The following is an 18,708-nucleotide window of genomic DNA, read 5'->3' as shown; positions in this document are numbered from 1 at the left end:
CATTTTTTTTAAAGCAATGGGATACCATTTTCCTACTGATACACAAACCCTCCAGTATTAGTCCAGTGGAGTTGTCCGGTCTTCATGGAACAAAGCGATTTATGCTGGAGATGTGGACTATACAGACGAATAATGGTGGACCTGGTCACAGGTTTATTCTTACTGGAAAGAAGCCATTTTGCGATTCACAATATCATGAGTGTGTATTTATTCTATATTGATATTGCTACATTTACTGAATAAGGCCAAAGGTTTGATACCAGCCAAAGCCATCACTGATTTTTCCATCAGAGTCAACAAAATCATAGAGATTAAAGAAATGGCTCTTCAGAAAAAGAAGCTCTTCTCTGTAGTTCATGACAACATGATTTCCATGAGTGTAAGGAACTGATTATAGTACAAACCCTATCATAACTATAACTAGGTTTGCCTCTTAAAAGCAATGCCTTAGTATACTAAATATATCTCCTCCTGATACGTTTCCTTCTCTAGAATCCGGAATCCTGGAACCATTCAAAGATGAATCTGTTGGACTCATGCCAGCAATTCCCGGCATTCGCCTGGCACTCTGCCTACTCTCCACCTTATACCCTTTTTCCATTTTTCTCTTTTGCTCTCTATTAAAATATCCCTATATTGATTTATCTTCCTGACATTGTCCATGTTATGAAATATTATAACAAGTAATTAAAATAGGACTTGATAGAAAGTATAACCTACCAGAATGGCATTTTCCCTAGACTTTGTCAACGTCCACACCTCCGGACTGACAGCTCGTTAGATAAAATTCTATATTACAAACAATGGTTCACACTGTTCAGTGACCACCCTGTGCAAGAACTAATCAGAATAAATGCTCTGCATTCAACAGAACTGGAGAGAAAGAATTTTAACCATCACTCAAGGGGTTAAGAGCAAAGAATATTCTTATCCATAGCCAATCAAATGAAAATCCCCACACTTCCCTAATGCTTTTCTTTATTGCTTTCTTAGCTATTTGCACTATAGCAATCTTTCTACACTGCACGCAACTTTTACTAGAGAAAGAAGGACACCATTCATCATTTCTCTTTACCGGCTCTTGCTTCTAACTGGAGGATGATCAAAAAATCAATAAAGGCCAGTTCAAGATTTTATTGATTTCAAGGTTTTATTCTGGGCAAGCAATATTTTCACCGCAAGTGGTCAATTTCCAGGTTTTCATCAGTTCTGTCAGTATTTGGAACATATTACAGTCTCGGTCTAGTCAAATTACAAAAAAGGAAAGGAATGGAGAATAAACTGAAGTACTCCTCCAATTTTTAAAGCAGAAGTTTCAAGGCTTTAAAGAGTTTAAGGGTCTCTTAAGTGAAAACAATCATATGAAAAGCTATGGCCATGAGAACTAACAAGCTCAATGGATTGCATTTCATGTACTGCAAAACATTTTAAGATAGATGTTTACTTATTTCCATCAATGTTTGTAATAGAAAAGGTAAATATAAAACTCTAAAAAAGATGCAGAAACTGTTCTTTCAGTGCACGGCAAAGCAAAATATAGTATTAGTATATAGCAGAAATTACATCAGCAGCCAAAGCTTAAAATGAGTGGATGATATGTTTATAAGCAGGAAATAAATGATAATGATGTGTTAGCAAATAGGGCTGTATTATTAATGCCCTGGGCAGCATTAATAAGGGTATAATGTGGAAATGGTTTTATGTTTTGTGGCAAAGAGGTCTATTTGCCACACCTCTCCTGTATAGGGACAGATGAGATCCCAGGGAATCTGCAGAGAAAAGTTGCGTACAGGGTTAAGCTCTTACAGACCAAAAACCCTAGGTGCAATACACACATGTGGAGAATAGGGTGTAATTGTGTAATTACACCAAAGGCAGGAGCTTTGTGTATTTAAACCTGTCTTCCCAGTATTGCAGTGTGACTGATGCTGAGAAAGCTGGCCAGTCAGTAGAGAGCCTGACTGTGTATAGCTAACATCAGGGTCACCAGGAGATGTAGACAACCTGATATTACTTACTGGTGTCATCTTGTCTAGACTGCAAGCTGTTATTGTGATGTAAACAATAGGAACCATTTGATTTGAAGTAAGAAGTTGTTCATGTATGAATCTCCTAAGAGTGGCAGTGTCGCAAGGTGTCACAAGCTGTACAGTTAATATTATTCATTTTTCTTGTTTAATAATCTATTTTAATATTCTTCTTCAACCACATATTGCCATGAGCATGTAGGGTGCATGCATTTAGCAATCCTAACATTCCTGACTGAAAAATCTGGGCAATGTGAACCATGCCCCTCATCCAGCAACTCCCTGATCCGATCAAACCACACCCATTTCCAATGATCATGTACCCATTTTGGGTAGGCCTCACTCTCTGGAAATTGGGACTACTCTGTGAACAGAAGGAATAAGATTCATAAGGCAAATTTGATTTAGGGAATGTTTACTCACAATGCTTAGAGCCTAAATACAATCTTGTCTCCAGCGGTGGATCCACTGCCCAGGGTGCTGCGACTACTGGCGGTCAGGGGGGGTCACAATGCCAGATCACCCTCCCAAAATCCCTGTTCTGCTCTCAAATGAAGCCGGGCTTATGCATACTCAGAAGAGACTCTAGTTTCAGAGGCTCTTCAGAAAGCAGGATGGAGTCCTCAGGAGGGTGGAGGGAGGTGCACAACACGGGCCCTTCCCAAAATTTTACTATGGGGCCCAACGATGCTGCTTTTCATCCCTGCATATCTCCATGTGAACATAGATCTAATATCTAAAAGAATAATGAGATATACTTTATACAAGGACATATTCTCTTGAATTAAAATGTCAGGTATTGATAAAGCACTATTTACTAATCTCTGGAATGTAATCACCATCAACATTTATCAGTGTTTTGTTTGAATGCTCTGGAGTAAGAGTTTTGTAGGAACGAGAATCACTTATTGCTAAAGCCACTAAGAGACATTTTATTGCTTGGAGTGCAGGAGAGAAAACGTAAACATATGTGATTAGAAACAGTGATGGAGAGTTGGTTATCTATAAAAGCAAAGAAAATAAAGCAAAAGCCTTCCAGGGATTTTTGAGGATTGCTTCATTAAGGTCTACCTGAATAAAATATTTCATACAAAATGTTTATCTTCCAGCAGATGGTCAAATAAAAGTGGCACTGAAAAAAAATTGAATAAACACCACTGTGTGTTTATGCCATGAGAATAAATCATTATTCATAATATATTATCGAGTGTTGTATGCACAAACAGTAATAAAACTATGATCATTGGAGCCTGGAAAGCTGCTACAGGCCTAGAAGTATGGCTGGTCTGGAAACCAGGCTAAGCCTAGTGTCACTGGTGTGGTGGCAGTGGCGTAGCACAATTGCAGTTAAGATTGGCGCCTCTCAATTATTTGCCAATTACCACTGTTTGTACTCAATGTCCATGTAATTCTTCACTCAACAGCCACTTGCAGCTAATTCATGGGATGTACGAGAGGCAGTTTTGTAATGCAAATCTGCCATAATTTGGAACGCACACTTCTGCCATCGATATGCACTACGGAGCTAGCAGGCGTTGCTAAGTGATGGTGTTGGCTGTCGTCAATGGCCTTGTGCGTAGGTGCACCTATTTTTTACCCTTTGCTCCCCCTCACTTTAAAACCTAGCTATGCCACTTTGTGGTGGTGCACCTGTCAATCCACAGGACCAAATTATATCTGAGTACTCTGAAGTAATAAGCTTTACTAGTGTTTATAATTGCCCAGACAGAGTTCAGGAGAAGATGATGAGCGAAGGAATGGGAGGAGAGGCAATTGATTGTCATCTCTGCACATGAGTGAATCATCAGTGTCTCTACAGCCTTTCTGTCTGAACTGGCTTGCAGAAATAATAAGTAATACATTTTTCTAAATTCAAATAATATCAATAATAATAAGAGAACCAATGTGTTAAAATAAGGTACCGTATTTAAATTATGTTACAAATTTTATAGGAGATAATCAGAATACTTGTGTCCTCAGAGGCTCTACCATCTCCCTCCAGTTATCCATCAAGCAAAACAGCAGACATGGGAGCCCTGTGCCTTGGGATGCACATTGTTTCATTCTGGTTGCACAGTCAATAATTGAGCATGCACATTTATCATGTTATTCATTATGTCATTTGTTTGTTTGTGTTTTTGGAGACCGGTTTCTCGTGATGGACACTTTAGTATTATGACAAAAGTCATATAGAAAAGATGACATATTGGGAGGAAATTAGACAGCTGACTACCTCTCTGGACATTAAAACTTGATGCCTCCATTGTAATTTACATGGGTGGTCACTGCAATAAATACCTATGTGTTGGAAAAAATAGTTACTGTATTCCTCAGACTGGAGATGACATTGCACTTGCATTTTGTTTATCAATAAATATTATTATTATACTTTTAGTATTAGATTATAAAGAAAGGGAAGAAGAAAAGGAAAAACATAGTGTCTGTTACCGACATTTCTTATATTATTATTGTTGTATTTGAAGATTACAACGTATGCTCAGTATGTTCTTCTATCTATGATGGACATTGTAGATCAGCTGTTTACAGTGTGTATGCACAAGATTTTGGCTGAGTTGTGATTCATTATGGGCAGACTCTTGTCTAATGTAGAGGATTACTTATCCCTTTCTTAAAAAAGATGCATGACTTTCATGAGTATTCTTTGGGTTTCAAATGAGATTGTGCTTTATAATAAACATGTGAGTACCCTGATAATTAACATCCCGTATTTGATTGGCTATCTTTCTCCACCATCACCTGTCTTCCTCTATTTAAGATGCTGCTTTTCCAGCCAAACCCTAAAGAAAGCCATACCATGTACTGCGTTTCCACTTTGAAATACATAGCTCATTATGAACTGCTTTAATCAGATCACCCTATTAGCTCTTTTGAGAACCTGTGGCGAGAGCACTTTTTATTGGTTACATTTAGGAGTTCTCCTCTTCTTTATTATGTTTTTTTTTTGTTTTTTTGTCTTTTCAGGCTGCGATTTTTATAATTGCATTATGAATATTTTTTAATATATTTGTGGTCTGACATGTTTTCAATTTACCTATTGTAAAGCTTCTACATTTCTTTGCGTAACTACCCCACTCCATATTATGGTTTATGTTATTTAACTATGGTGAGCACTGTATTCATTAGAGGCCTTTCAACTTATATGGTGCTGCCAATTTCTCTTGCTATTTGTGGCATTTATGTTTGTGTGTCAGCATGGGCATTAATGATTCCTATGCTTGCAGCATTTTCAGACCAGATCAGGAACGGAAAACAGCATCAGTGTATTTTAAAGCATTCTCTCAACATATGGTTCCTCCAAAATCAATTTTAGGTTATATATTTTATACTAAATAACATGAATATATGGTTTGACACATTTATTTTAATATTTTGATTTTGTTATGGATACGTAAAACTAAGATACCCATAGATGTTAAAGCTCCCACTCTTTTTTTTCTATTGATTTTGTTTTTTTACAAATACACATAATAATGTTTGTTACTGTCTCTAATAAATAGGGTGGATTGTTCATCAAGGTGACTTTCTATATTCAATAAAAACAGATGCTAAGGAACGTTAAATGCTAGTTGAAAGGCCATGCAGCTGCTAAATAATTTACTTTGAATGGAAGAGAATTTGACAGCACGTCATGTTGGACATAATTTTATTTTTCACTCATTAACTTCTTGACTTCGATAACCAATGCTAACTTGCAGAGACCTCCATTCCCTCTCTCATTACCTATCTCATGATGAAATGCTGTACCACGTCCCTTCAAAACAGGGCACAGCAGGATACAAAACAAGAATTCTTACAAGATTGACAGGAGAATTAGCTATCATCTACTTGACCTTTTCTCTGCAATTAAATAAAAAATAACGTAGATCTGACAATGCATTCTAACAAATACTGTAGTTAAAATCATTTAAACCAACAGTACCATAAAAGTCTTCTTTAATTAGCAAGTACAATCCTCATTACTCAGTGCTTACTACTGTGCATTTATTGGATCACCCTTGCAAAAGCGTTTGTGTATATACTGTGTACAAAGAGTTTAAGTGAGTAACAAACCAAGCTTTGCTGGTACAGTTATTCTATAGACATCGAAGAAATAGAGAATAGAAACTACAAGTAAAGGTGATAATATTTTTCCTTCACATTTATACAATAACTCCATTTGTGGATCTATAATGGAGGTAAAAATTGTGTCATTTATAGACTATTAAGCCAATATACCCCTATTTTAAGAATGATTTTACACACTTTCTGCCTCCTACACACTTACAGAATAGAACCCTTGTTTATGTAAGTGTAGCCTCCAATATCAGCCACTTTGTGGATATGATATACAGGGCCTACTGTTACACAAAGAGATGTACATTTTGCAAAGAGGATATTGTCTGTATTTTGAGTTGCATGTACCTTAAGACATTGACAACCTATAATAGAATGCATAGATGATTACAGTGCAAAGAAATAGCTGTCATCATCACCAACCCAGAGACCTGCCACCAGGCTTATGGACACACAAAGATAGGATCCTAAAATTGAATACCTAAAGATAGGTGTATTGATATAGGATGTCTAAGGAGTGTGGTTATCATGTGCCTGCACACTCTTACTGTACACACCAACATGTGAGCGCCCCTGATCTGCATCTTATAGTGCAAGGGGCTGTAAGTGCATCTCAAAATATGGGTGCAAGTTGTGTGCTTGGGCAGTGCAACAAGTTGTATGCAACACACAAGGCTACAAATGTGCAAATGCACTATTCTTCATCTCTAAATGAGACCCAAAGACTATAGGGAGATGGGAAAACCAGAAATAAAAATTAAGGTAATTTAGTAAAAGTCACAGGAGGGCATGTAAAACCAAAGACATTAAAGTCATCTGAAGGTAGACAACAACTTCTTTATAGGCAGCTCTTTTGACGGTATACCATCTAGAAGGCAGTGAGTTAAATCTAAGGGGCCAAAAAGTACAAGGCTTTTATTTAGGCCACATAAATCTGGCTTCTAATATTTGTAATAATTAATAATAATAATTAATAGTAGAGGGGGATCAATCTTTGCAATTTACATACTTTTCATAATGAACACTGAAATCATGACCTAATAACGTGTTGATTATAATCAATGACATCAGAACTCACCATTTATGATTTATATTATTCATACCATTATATTTACACCATTTATAATATAGATATTATTTACTGGAGTTTCTACATATATTATTCAGTTGAGAGTGTGATGTATATATATATATATATATATATATATACATATATATATATATATATATATATATATATATATATATATATAAATATATAAATATATATATATATATATAAATATATATATATATATATATATATATATATATATATATATATATATATATATATATATGTGTGTGTATATATATATATATATATATATATATATATATATATGTATAAATGTATGTATATAGATGTATATATGTGCACATGCATACATACTTATACTATTTAACTAGAAACAATTCTGTTACATGTGTCACAAGCTTCACATACAAACAACTGATCACTGCATGACTTGCAGAGCTAAGTTGATCACATCCTGATTTTGAAACAATTATCTTCAATAGAACCTGCTGCTGTTTTCCCCAGGTAAAATGTAACAGAATAGAAAAAAGCCAGGAATAGCTCAACCTGTTCCTTAGTCAAGAGCGAGATGATTGTCCTAATAATGCCAGGCTTGTAATGTGTATTCTGATTCACTTATTACTTTCTCCCTGTGTATACATGCATGAATCACTCCTCTGAAAGTGCATTTTAAATAGACAACACCAGAATTGTTCCCCCCGTTACCGCAGTTTCCCTGAATACAGTGCATTGCCATGCGCAACAAAAGAATAGAAGCCCTGCTCCTTCATGTAAGCTGTAAGAAGCGTGCATGGCTTCGTGTTGATGTAACAATAGCGTGCAGGAGCATCCAATGATATCTTCCCCCAGGGCATTTGGCTTATTTTTCATGCAAAAAATGTTTTTTCTATTTTGTGGCTTCTTTAACATTAAATATTGTTAACTGAAAATCAATAAAAATCATACACACGGCATTGGGTTACTTGCACCTCAGTCATTAAATTACCAATCAATAAAAACATTCAATTTATCATGAGTGCTTGCGGTGACAGGGACTTATAAACCGAATATTGTTTTTACAGGGTCAGTTTTCTAGGAGTAATATGTCTGTAGAATGTAAGCTGGGTATTGTATTATACCATTCAGGCAGACAATACACATGGAAGTACAATAGTAAAAACTGGGTAGCATTGCTCACAAGAACTTGCTGTCTATGAAACGTGTTTCCAGAATGCATCATTGCTTATGAAGTTGGATATACAACGTCTAACTTACACTGATTAGTATTAATGAAGTATACTCTGTGTTTCAACAAATTGATGGTGAATTTTTCACTACATCTGCTCCTGTATGTCTCATATTAAGGTTTGCATGGTTGCTGCACTAATTTGCCCTCCAAAAGTCCTTGAAAATGTGGTTTCAAAGGATGTTTAGCATTAAAAATTATACGTAGCTGATATCCACCAATGAGTATGGAGTGGTTGAACTACAACACCTTGAATGCTCAGCAAAACACTCTACTGCAAACATTCAAGTAGTTTTAGTTTAACAACAGCTGAAAAATGTCAGGTGCCAACAAAGAGGAAAATCAAACCCTGAATTCCTAATCGCTCAACTTAAATGATGTTAAGCATCCATTTCCCTTTTTATGGATCATATCCAGCTAATTGGATTTTATTTATTTTAGTTTGGTTCTCTGAATGATAAGGAGTCCTATACAAGTGAATATACAGACAATATATGAGACTTACAGAGCTTACCACATTCCAACACTTGCAGGAGCTGTTCTGAGGTTAAGGTGCTGAAATGAGTCCAGCAATGGACACTACCTCAGTTAACTCATCTAACATTAGAGATGCAATGCTTACACACTCTACCCTGATTATGTAATTGCTTTGCTATGAGGATAAGTCAATCTTGTGCAAACGAATACTAAAAGCTTTGCTATATGCTACATCATGTGCTGCAGGGAGGGCTCGATGCACTAATAATGACACATTGAAAACACTTTGCAAGTCTCACTATATGCGCATAATTTAGTAAGTTGAATATATACCTATGCTGTTTCCTATAGACTAAATTAGACTCTCTTTGTACGATAACCATAAGGAACTGGTTGTCTTTTTATTAAAACACTAGTACAAAACTGAAAGGGTACAAATATATTAAAATAGTATTTACATGTACACAGCAGATGCACCACCTCTCTTTAAAACAGAAGTAAAACTATAGCTAGACTAATGCACAACAGAGCGTGACACATCCTAGGGCAGAGGTGCTCAAACCCAGTCCTCAAGAGCTACCAGCCGATCATGTTTTCAGGATTCTAAAGTATTTTGTAAAAGTTACAAGAGTACATCTACTAGTTAATAGATTAAAGTCATTTGACATTGGACAACCTCTTTAATTAGACAATGTCACTAGATCCACACTTAACAAATCACCTCCTGCCAATGAAATTGCCTTCTTCTCCGACCAGCAGGCCAAAAAGTTATAATCCATTTATAAATCCACCCTTCCCCTGATGTTCTCTACAGGATGGTCAGAGAGTCTACATTGAGCCCTGTGTAGATAATGGATATTAATCTTATTTTTTAGTATTTTTCAGCCTCACTTAGGAGTAAGATCAAAGCCAAATCTCATTGGCAAACCTGTGATCTGTCTGCGCAGGGACAGCAGTAACCAGATTACTTACATATATTTTCCAACTGGTTACATTACACTCTTATGGAATTAGCTTAGTTTGAAACATGAGAAACTCAGCATGAAGAACATGAATGTACTATATGCTATATGTCATTAAAGACTGCTTGATACAGAAGCCAGCACCAAAATACCTAAAGTACATTACTGATTTAGCTTAAGAATACAATGAATTCCTTATATGTTAAAATCAAAGATCACAATAAAAACGATAAATAATTATATTTACATTCTTAACACAAAAGTATCACCAGTTATGTATTTAGCCTTTTGTAAGCTGGATAAATGTGAAACACTTAACTGTTTAATGGAGTAAAAAACATAATTAAGAATGAATAGCCCATATTAATTCTGAAGACATAGTAATAGTGTTATAAGTAGCAAGCAATTCCAAAAGTAACTTCACTTGTGTCTGCATTTACAAGATACATTGTCCGAGCCATTTCATAAAGAAGCTTTACCATCAATTAAAATTCCATATCCCCTACTCTCAGTGTGCTAATAAAATGAAAAGCCCTGTCTTTAGTCAATACACATTAGCATATTTCTCTGAATGGAATTGAAACTCTGTAGCTTAATTATTAGATTTGGGCTCTACAAGATTAATCAGGCATATCTTATCACACCATGACCATCCAATATGATAAATCAAGCCTGCAGGGCCCCTTATGATGGCTCTCTGAGGGCAAATAAAAAGGTGAAGAGGGGAATTTTCTGCTGAGAATAAGGATTATCTCATCCTAAAACGTGTGAAGAGATAATTGTCTGCCAGGAAGAGGAGAAATGTGGCCATTCATTTTATATTTGTTGATGTCAGATTGGAACTAAGTAGTTGCAATGTCTATTAAGACATGCCGCATAATATACATTTAAGACAGAGTTTTACATAAACTGCTGTCAACATAAGGATTGGTGGCTGTAATATTAAAGAATTAACCCTTAATATCTGCCTAGAAAAAGCAACAGACACAAGGGATCCCACTAAATTACAGCTAACCATAAAAAGTGAGTTCAAATACAATGTTTAACTCAACCCTGACCTTAAAATGCAGTTCTGTACAGTGTCATATACTATTTACTTCCCATCATTACAAACAGCAAATAACATTCTACAATAAAGGACTAAATGGCTGCAGACACATGAATTCCTTTAAATTCACCAGTCTTCTGACATTACTAAGAGGTTACGTAAATAGACTTATATGCTGAACACACGTGTTCAATTTGCGCATCAAATTCCCAATTAGTAATTCTGTCCTAAACCACCAAAGTACCAAATGCCTGTATCTGTACAATCAGACTTCTCATGTGTGTGGATACAATGGTTGAATCCCATCACTACGCTGTTGTGAACCCCCTTTTTAACTCTCAGTCTGTGACTTCCCGTCTGCCTCAGTGCCCCTTCTCAAATCATGACACTGCCCTTATCACATGCAGCCCTGACTTCACTAACAATCGCGGTATTGGAAACTCACTCCCACAATATCAACACACTCATCTGCTGCTGTGTTCACTAATCCAATAAACTGATTGGCAAAAGGTTGTTCTATCCTTGTCCAGTTGAACATTCAATGGGAAAATATGGCCAGACCCTAGTCAAGTGCACCTGAGAAAGAGTGAAACGTGTTACCTGTACTTTTATGAATTACGATATAAATTAACAAATAACTAAATGTCCACAACTTGTTTCCATGTTTACAAATGTTGATAAGGGAGGTTAGTTAGCCACAATCAATCTGTCAGATGGCAACTACAGTGTGTTGCTCAAATTTCAGAAAGACGTCCTATTTGAAGCACCAGGAGTTATTGCAGTAAGCTGCATTATCCAGAATAAGGATTATAATTTGACAAAATAGTTTTGAATGAAGTTATACTTTAAGAATTACCACTAGTTTTTTTTCTAATGCTCTTTGCTAACTATAGCTAGCTGTTCAGATTGCAGCTTTAAAAGACAATTTCACGTTCAAATTTTTGCTATTGTATACAAATGCATTCAGCCCTCTATAGTCAATGTTTATTGGTAGTCCTTCCTCTGGGATCCACCTTATCTGCACTATGGGGACCACTGATAAGATCATAAAGCTTGATCTTCAGAGTAGGCAGCATGCAGGGTTGATCCTCTACAACAGCATTATGGAACTTCAGTAGGACCAGATAATGACACAGCAAGGGGGCAGAACAGCATGGAACAGTCTACTCTGCCGTGACGGCCCATTTTCATTAAGGGGCTCCACATTGCAAAGTAAGGTGATCCCAGGGGAGGGAAGCCTATCAAAAAAGGAGTAAGTCTATGTTAAAAAAAAGCCATGGCAAGTTACATCACTAGACAGAGTCATTTATTTTTGGTATCCTGGGATACGACACAAAGCAGCTTTCTGCATACAACTGTATGCAATGCCGGAAGCATAACACGATTGTGTTGTATCTGAACTTAACATAAGAAAATGGCTATGCCTAGTAATGGATAAACATAATTGAATAACATGAAAGTAAGCTAGACAGAATAAACAATGTATTAAGCAAAAGTTTAATGAGGGCATGTACAAGATAATGAATTAAATTCGTATGAAACGAATAACCATTTAAATGAAAATCGCTCCATTGGCTGAACCACAATCTCAAAGCACAGGTATATACAAATTTATATAAGGAAAAAGTGTTTTAAACCAATGTTACTGATAATGTTACTGATAAACGTGAACTAAATAGTGACACCCACAGGCTCTTCCTTGTCTGCAGACTATTAACTCATAGGATAAAAACTACTTCCATCACAGCTGAATATTTCTGTATTAACAATTTAAGGAGGGTACTAAAGATAAACATTGTTGGACTTAATTCCAAATGCTGTTCTTCCCTGAGGTTTTAAAGTACATTTTTGCAACATCTTTATATATTTTTATTTTTTCTATCTGTAACATCAACTAATCCTGAGGGCAGAACAAACAATGTCAAAGCTGATTAGTTTCTAGAATTCTATCGGGGAAATGCCTGTTTATCTTGGACACTTATCTGCGACGTGAACCCACAACATAACAGGGGAAGAATAGAACTGACAATTTCACTGTGTGGCTTGGAACGTGTTTCCTAATTCTCAGTTGAACATAAAAAGCTTTACAAATAAGAATGATCTTGCAGAGGAGTTAGCCGCCTTGTACAAAAATATACTGCGGAGGGCCAAATTTATAGCAAGCAAATACTACTTCGGGGGCAGTGGGGCCGCTCTGTCTAACGGCTGATCGGGCAGCTCCCCCCCGTGGATGCAATACTGGCCGAATACTACCGCCGGCCGCATCTCTTGTCACGCGATGCGGCTGCGTCAGCGCACAGGTGGCCGCATCACATGAAACTCTAAATATCCCATTTATTTCTTGAATTCACTGTTGCTTTAGTTTAATTAACAAGTTGCCGAATAATAACTGTAAAATACAACTTTCTGCACATATCACAACCAAAGAAGCACCTTTTGCCAGGAAAATAGCCTCAAGATTTGGAGCATTACAGTTAAATGCCCGGCCTTTCCTGGAAAATGAGATTTGTCTTTAATGAAATTAAACAAAACAGCAAGACCCCTGAAATGCATTAAACCTTTAAAAATTATGAGTTTTCTTTTGTTATATTCAATGTTGTTTGCAAATCACTAGCATTTTCTCTTGATCCTTTGTAGAAAGGACTCACAGTAAGCCATCAATGCACTTTGTATATCACAGGTAGGAAGGGTCCCTTCATTATTAATTATGAAGAGAAAAAGAACCATAAGCAAGAATAGAGAGCAGCAATTATTCCACTCTGAGGTCCTCATTAATTTTAAAACTTCTTTGGATGCAACACATTCTGTTACATTTCCCTACTGTTCACACCACTGTGTCCTTCCCATTCCTGACACCTCATCATTCCTTTCACCAGACTGCGTGTAGTAACCATGGCAATGCTTGAAGAGCCATTACTCTCATAGGAGAATTAGACTTTTTCTACAATGGAAAAAAAGCCTACTGAACATATGCTCCAAACATCTAATTAGCAATAGTGTCCAAACTATTCCCAATCCTGGCTCTCTAACCTGGACTGCAATCTTTCTGTACTAGTAGGTCACAGATCTCCTACCCATCAACTTCTATCAAGGACAACACTTTTGTTGCACAGAGATCGGCTGTCATGTTTGTTTGGAGTTTTAAGCTGATAATAGGAGTAGAACCATGTGTTTATGTCCTGGTACAGAAGGCATGGCTGGATTCTTGCCAGCTTCAGACTCTGCATAGCACATGGCGTTATGTTTTGTTTAGCCACAGGCATCTGGCAAAGGACAAAATTATTACAAAAGAAAAATAAAGAAACACCAAGCCAGAACATAGGGGTCAACACCATGTAATTGTTCATCAGTAATCACGTACATTTCTAGAACAGAGTTTCCGAGCACGGAGAAGTTCGAAAGCTGAAGAACATGATAACATAACTGCATGTGCTATCATGTTTTATTCCCGGTAACTTGAATTAATGTGATATGTGTTTGATTGTAAGCTGCTAAATGAATATGGGTTACTAGATGCCCCACAAAACACATAGAGCAGAACCAACCTGCTTATCAGACATGACGAAAAGCTGTTCCTCGTTTTTTGTAAAAGCCATATCCCGTAAAATAGGACCAGAATCCACCACCTGGATAGTTTCATATTGCAATGCTCCACTGATAGGGCCGTCAACTCGGATCTAAAGAGAGAAAGAAATGAGAAAATTAAGTTTGTTTTACAATAAAATACAAAATAAGAACACAGACATCTAACTGTTAGAAATCTATTGAACCTGCATAAACCATACATTACTGTGTCAAAGTGCTGGAAAGTTTTGTTACAGAAAGTAGAGCATTGTGACAAGGACATCTTAAGCAAACTCAATTGCAGATAAGGCAGACATACACTAGTTGAATTATCTGCAGCAGATGAATATTTATCCCAGGTATATGTCAATGTAGTGCATTTCAACTGATACAGAGGCAGGTCTGTGCTGACCTTTATTTTCAGTGATCTGGAATTGTGCATACCTATTCCATTATATGTTACACGAGCAGAGAGTATATTTAACAAAGATTAATTGTAAAGAAAATACAGAAATAGTTTGAATGTTGAGAGAAGACACTGATACCTTTACACAATAATTTTCATACACTGAATATGGCAACTATTTCAGAGTGTTCTATAGGTACCGCATTTCACTGCACTGTGTGCTCATTGGCTCTTCTTGTGCTCGGCAATATAATAAAAGTTACTATAATACTCATGTCAACTCTTAGAGAGGTGACTTCCTAATGTTGGAGCCAAAATGATTTGTCAGCACTTAAAAGCATGATTCTCCAAAATGTCTCATAGTCCCTAATCAGTTTATAAGAGGTAAAACTCAAAGTCACAGAAATATAACTCAGCAGGTAAAACTGTCTGATTACACAATGGAAATGACCCCTGAAACCCTGTGGTCGAAGTACAGACAGGCTCTAAATAAAGACCATCCCACTGGATCATTCATTATTTTATTATGTTAATAAAAAAAGGTATGAAACTATTTTAAAAAGTCTGCTGCGCAAACTATGTAAGAACTTTATATTAACAAGACTCCATAAACCATGCAGTAAGTAATCTCTGGTGATAATGAATCTACCTAGGTCCAGTTTGTTGAATGATTAGTTCTATTTTAGACAAAACAACTTACTTACATTTTATTTCTGGTTAAAAATGTTTTTTGGTAACTAAAAAGTCAGTTATAGGGGAAAAATATTTCATTTGTTGTAATTTTTTATGTTCTTAATAGATATATTTCATTTTAAAATAAAATTTACACTACAATTTTTATTAGTGCTAGTTGTAGAATAATCACTGCAAGGAAATGTTGTGTGATTTGTTTCGGCAATATGTGATACATGCAGAACTTTTACAAACTGCTTGGCTCATCTCTAGTTATCACTACTATAAATGCAATGGTATAAATGCAAGATGATAATCTTTCAGGGCGTCTCAAATTTCTTTTCTTAGTAAGTATTATTGAAATATCTTTGGCGTAGACTATACATTATTATTAGATCAAGATTGTGAATGTGGTAAAATAAATGTGTTAAAGTAAATCCTATAAAATTATGAGACTTCCATTAAAAAAAAAACAAATGGGATTTTGAAGATTAAAACTTGTCAGCAGCACTTAACAAAGTGTGAGTGCTTATACATTGCATTAGTTCAGACAGATCTGTTTGATCTATGGAACATTTAGAGCATTGGGGTCATTGTGGTTTAATTGCTTGCACATGCATTTAAACAAATATGGATCACAGCCCACTTGATAAATGCAGATGGAATACTATACACATTGGAGTCTCAAATTAAGTTAAACACTGTTTAATCGTACTCCTTAGTGCATACTACCCTACCTATATTAAGCCCATTTTCTGCATTTGATTGGAGATTTTACAGGGAGGAAATGGAGAAGATGGAATGTGAATGGCTAACCACAAATTGACTGTCCCAAGATGTCATTCCTGCCACTCCTCCACCAATCATCAAATTCCCACAGCCAGACCACTCTCAGCTAATTGTTTCTTAACCAGGGTTTAGTGTAACCCTATAACCTTTTATAAAACCACGTACTGCTTCGATCTGCCACCATACCTTACCGCCTCATTCTGCCTCATGGTAAACCACTGCTGTCTGCAAATTACCCTGTGCCTGTTTTGGTGTATACTGATTGCCTGACAATGCTCATTTTACTACAGTGTGACAGTTTAATTCACAGATATAACTTGTCCATTTACCTACCAATAAAGGCTGCTTTAATACACAAATTGTTTAATTATTAGGACAGATAATATGCTTATTGTGAGCCTCAGCTTTAAATGTGATGCAACTCATCAGTGCACTGTGAGCCGTGCAGTAAAATAAATATAAAAGGACAATAATACATAAAACACAGTAAGCTGTGCAAGCAGGTGAGAAATGCTCAGAATTAGATGAAAGGAGAAGAGAAAGTAAGTGCCCATTGAGAGAACATCTGCTCTGCGTCTCACTTTGTGTTCTCAAGTTGCCTCTAGTGAAACAGACCCGGGCATCAAATCTGAAAAGCGCCTGACTGCTGCCAGTCACGGGTTACATTGCTTTGTGTTGTGGATGGTCCTAGCATTTGGTGCATAATAGAGAATTGTTCTTTCTCATGTCTAAGTTAAAAATTATCTTTATAAAATGGGCACAAAGCTGCAAGTGAAAAATCGATTTACAACTGGCAAAACAAATTTAAAAGCAGAATTTTTATTCATACATGCTGATGGTTCCAAATGTAACCATCATGTGTTCGCTAATATTAGAAATAATTTAATTCTAAGATTTCTGACACTATATGTAAAGCATGTATTAATGCAACATCTAATAACCATAAAAGGGTCCGCGTAGAGTCAACGTAAGTTCGGCTCCTAAGCGCAATTTTGTTTTTACTAAACCTATATCTCAGTCTCTTTTCTACTTACACAAATGCTGTAAGTGCAAATTGCCTCCAACTTTACATGAGCCCCATAATAGCCTATTGTTTGCGAATGCATATTCTGCAAATTATATATTTGTCGGGAATCTTGCATTTTTACATTAATAATACTCTTAATACTAACAATAATTAAAATAAATAATAAATACATTTAAAATGTTTTAGAAGAAAAAAAAAGACTTACATAACACAAAATATGTCTCCCTTTCGGTAACTCTTGAACTATGCCAAACTTATTTTACATAGTAGAATATTTTCGCAGGAGTCTAATACAAGAGAAAAATCCTAACCTTTTTCCTTACATACCCAGTAATATAAATTCCGGTGTGTGGAGGCTCCCTATATTCTTATATGGAAGCAAGATCAGACTTCTGCTGTACACTTGAGATTTGACATTATATGACATAGATTGAAGTTTATGCTAATATTAGATCTAAGCCTGGGGTAAATTTAAGAGGTAAGAGCTGGGTAAGAGATCTAATTAAGGTTTACTTGGTTACGGCTAAGATGATTTTTTTAATTGACTTTAAGATGACAATGACCATAAAACTCATGTTAGACCAGAAATTCTTTGAAACAAGGGATCTCTTATCTTTCTAGGGTACCTGGGACAGATGGTGAGTCCCCAAATGTTAGTTTTACCCTTTATTAAAATGACCCTGCATATACAGTATATGACTGTTTACACCGATACTATCAAAAACAACTAACGTGCTTCAAAATTGACCAATGACTCTTACATTTTTAACCAAGACGCATCACTGACAACTGATAATGTTTTAAGCATTTCAAAGCCTGCCGTCCTGTCATATACTATTGCACTTTATACAGTACAAACAGCAGATAGACTTTACATGAATGAATGATTCTACCTATGACTAAATGGCACTGCCGTTTTACTGCAATTTCAGTCTCTGAAAAAGGTTAATATCATTGTTCATTAAATGTTTCATGATGGAAAAGGCCATTCAAAAAGTTAACAGTTCTGTCTGTCTATTTTCTGGTAATTGAGCTGCAGAGTTTCAACAGATAGCAATAATTTCCTGTCTCATATGGTTTATGCATCAAAGTTGTCTGCTTATCATGTGTCCTTCAAGTAAGAGATTAAGCCTGTATTGTGACATATTTACAGCAGGACCGTGATGATATTTCACAGTGGCCTATAGAAAAACAATGGAGAGTGTAAAGGCATGACCCCATTTGGTTAATGGTTTTAAGTCAAAGTGCTGTCACAGATAAGGATAAAATGGAAATTAGTAGATTCACGCTATACCTTGGCTTTTTCAATGAAGTGGGATATGTTCAATAAAGTGGGATATGTACTGATTGTGGTTTAAT

At 36.1% G+C, this 18,708-nt stretch overlaps 1 protein-coding gene across 2 annotated transcripts in view; it reads right to left on the bottom strand.

Annotated features, from left to right (window-relative positions):
• Positions 1–18,708, bottom strand: part of PLXNA4 (plexin A4) — a 591,306-nt gene that overhangs the window by 242,774 nt on the left and 329,824 nt on the right. For both annotated transcript variants that reach the window (XM_075208549.1, XM_075208550.1), the window contains exon 4: positions 14,437–14,568. In XM_075208549.1, coding sequence (XP_075064650.1) covers positions 14,437–14,568 — 132 coding nt within the window. The remainder of the gene's footprint in view (positions 1–14,436; positions 14,569–18,708) is intronic.

Source organism: Mixophyes fleayi, chromosome 4 (assembly GCF_038048845.1).
Source record: "Mixophyes fleayi isolate aMixFle1 chromosome 4, aMixFle1.hap1, whole genome shotgun sequence".
NCBI lineage: Eukaryota > Metazoa > Chordata > Amphibia > Anura > Limnodynastidae > Mixophyes > Mixophyes fleayi.
Note: the sequence above shows the minus strand (reverse complement) of the source record. Positions and strands in the feature narration are given on the sequence as shown.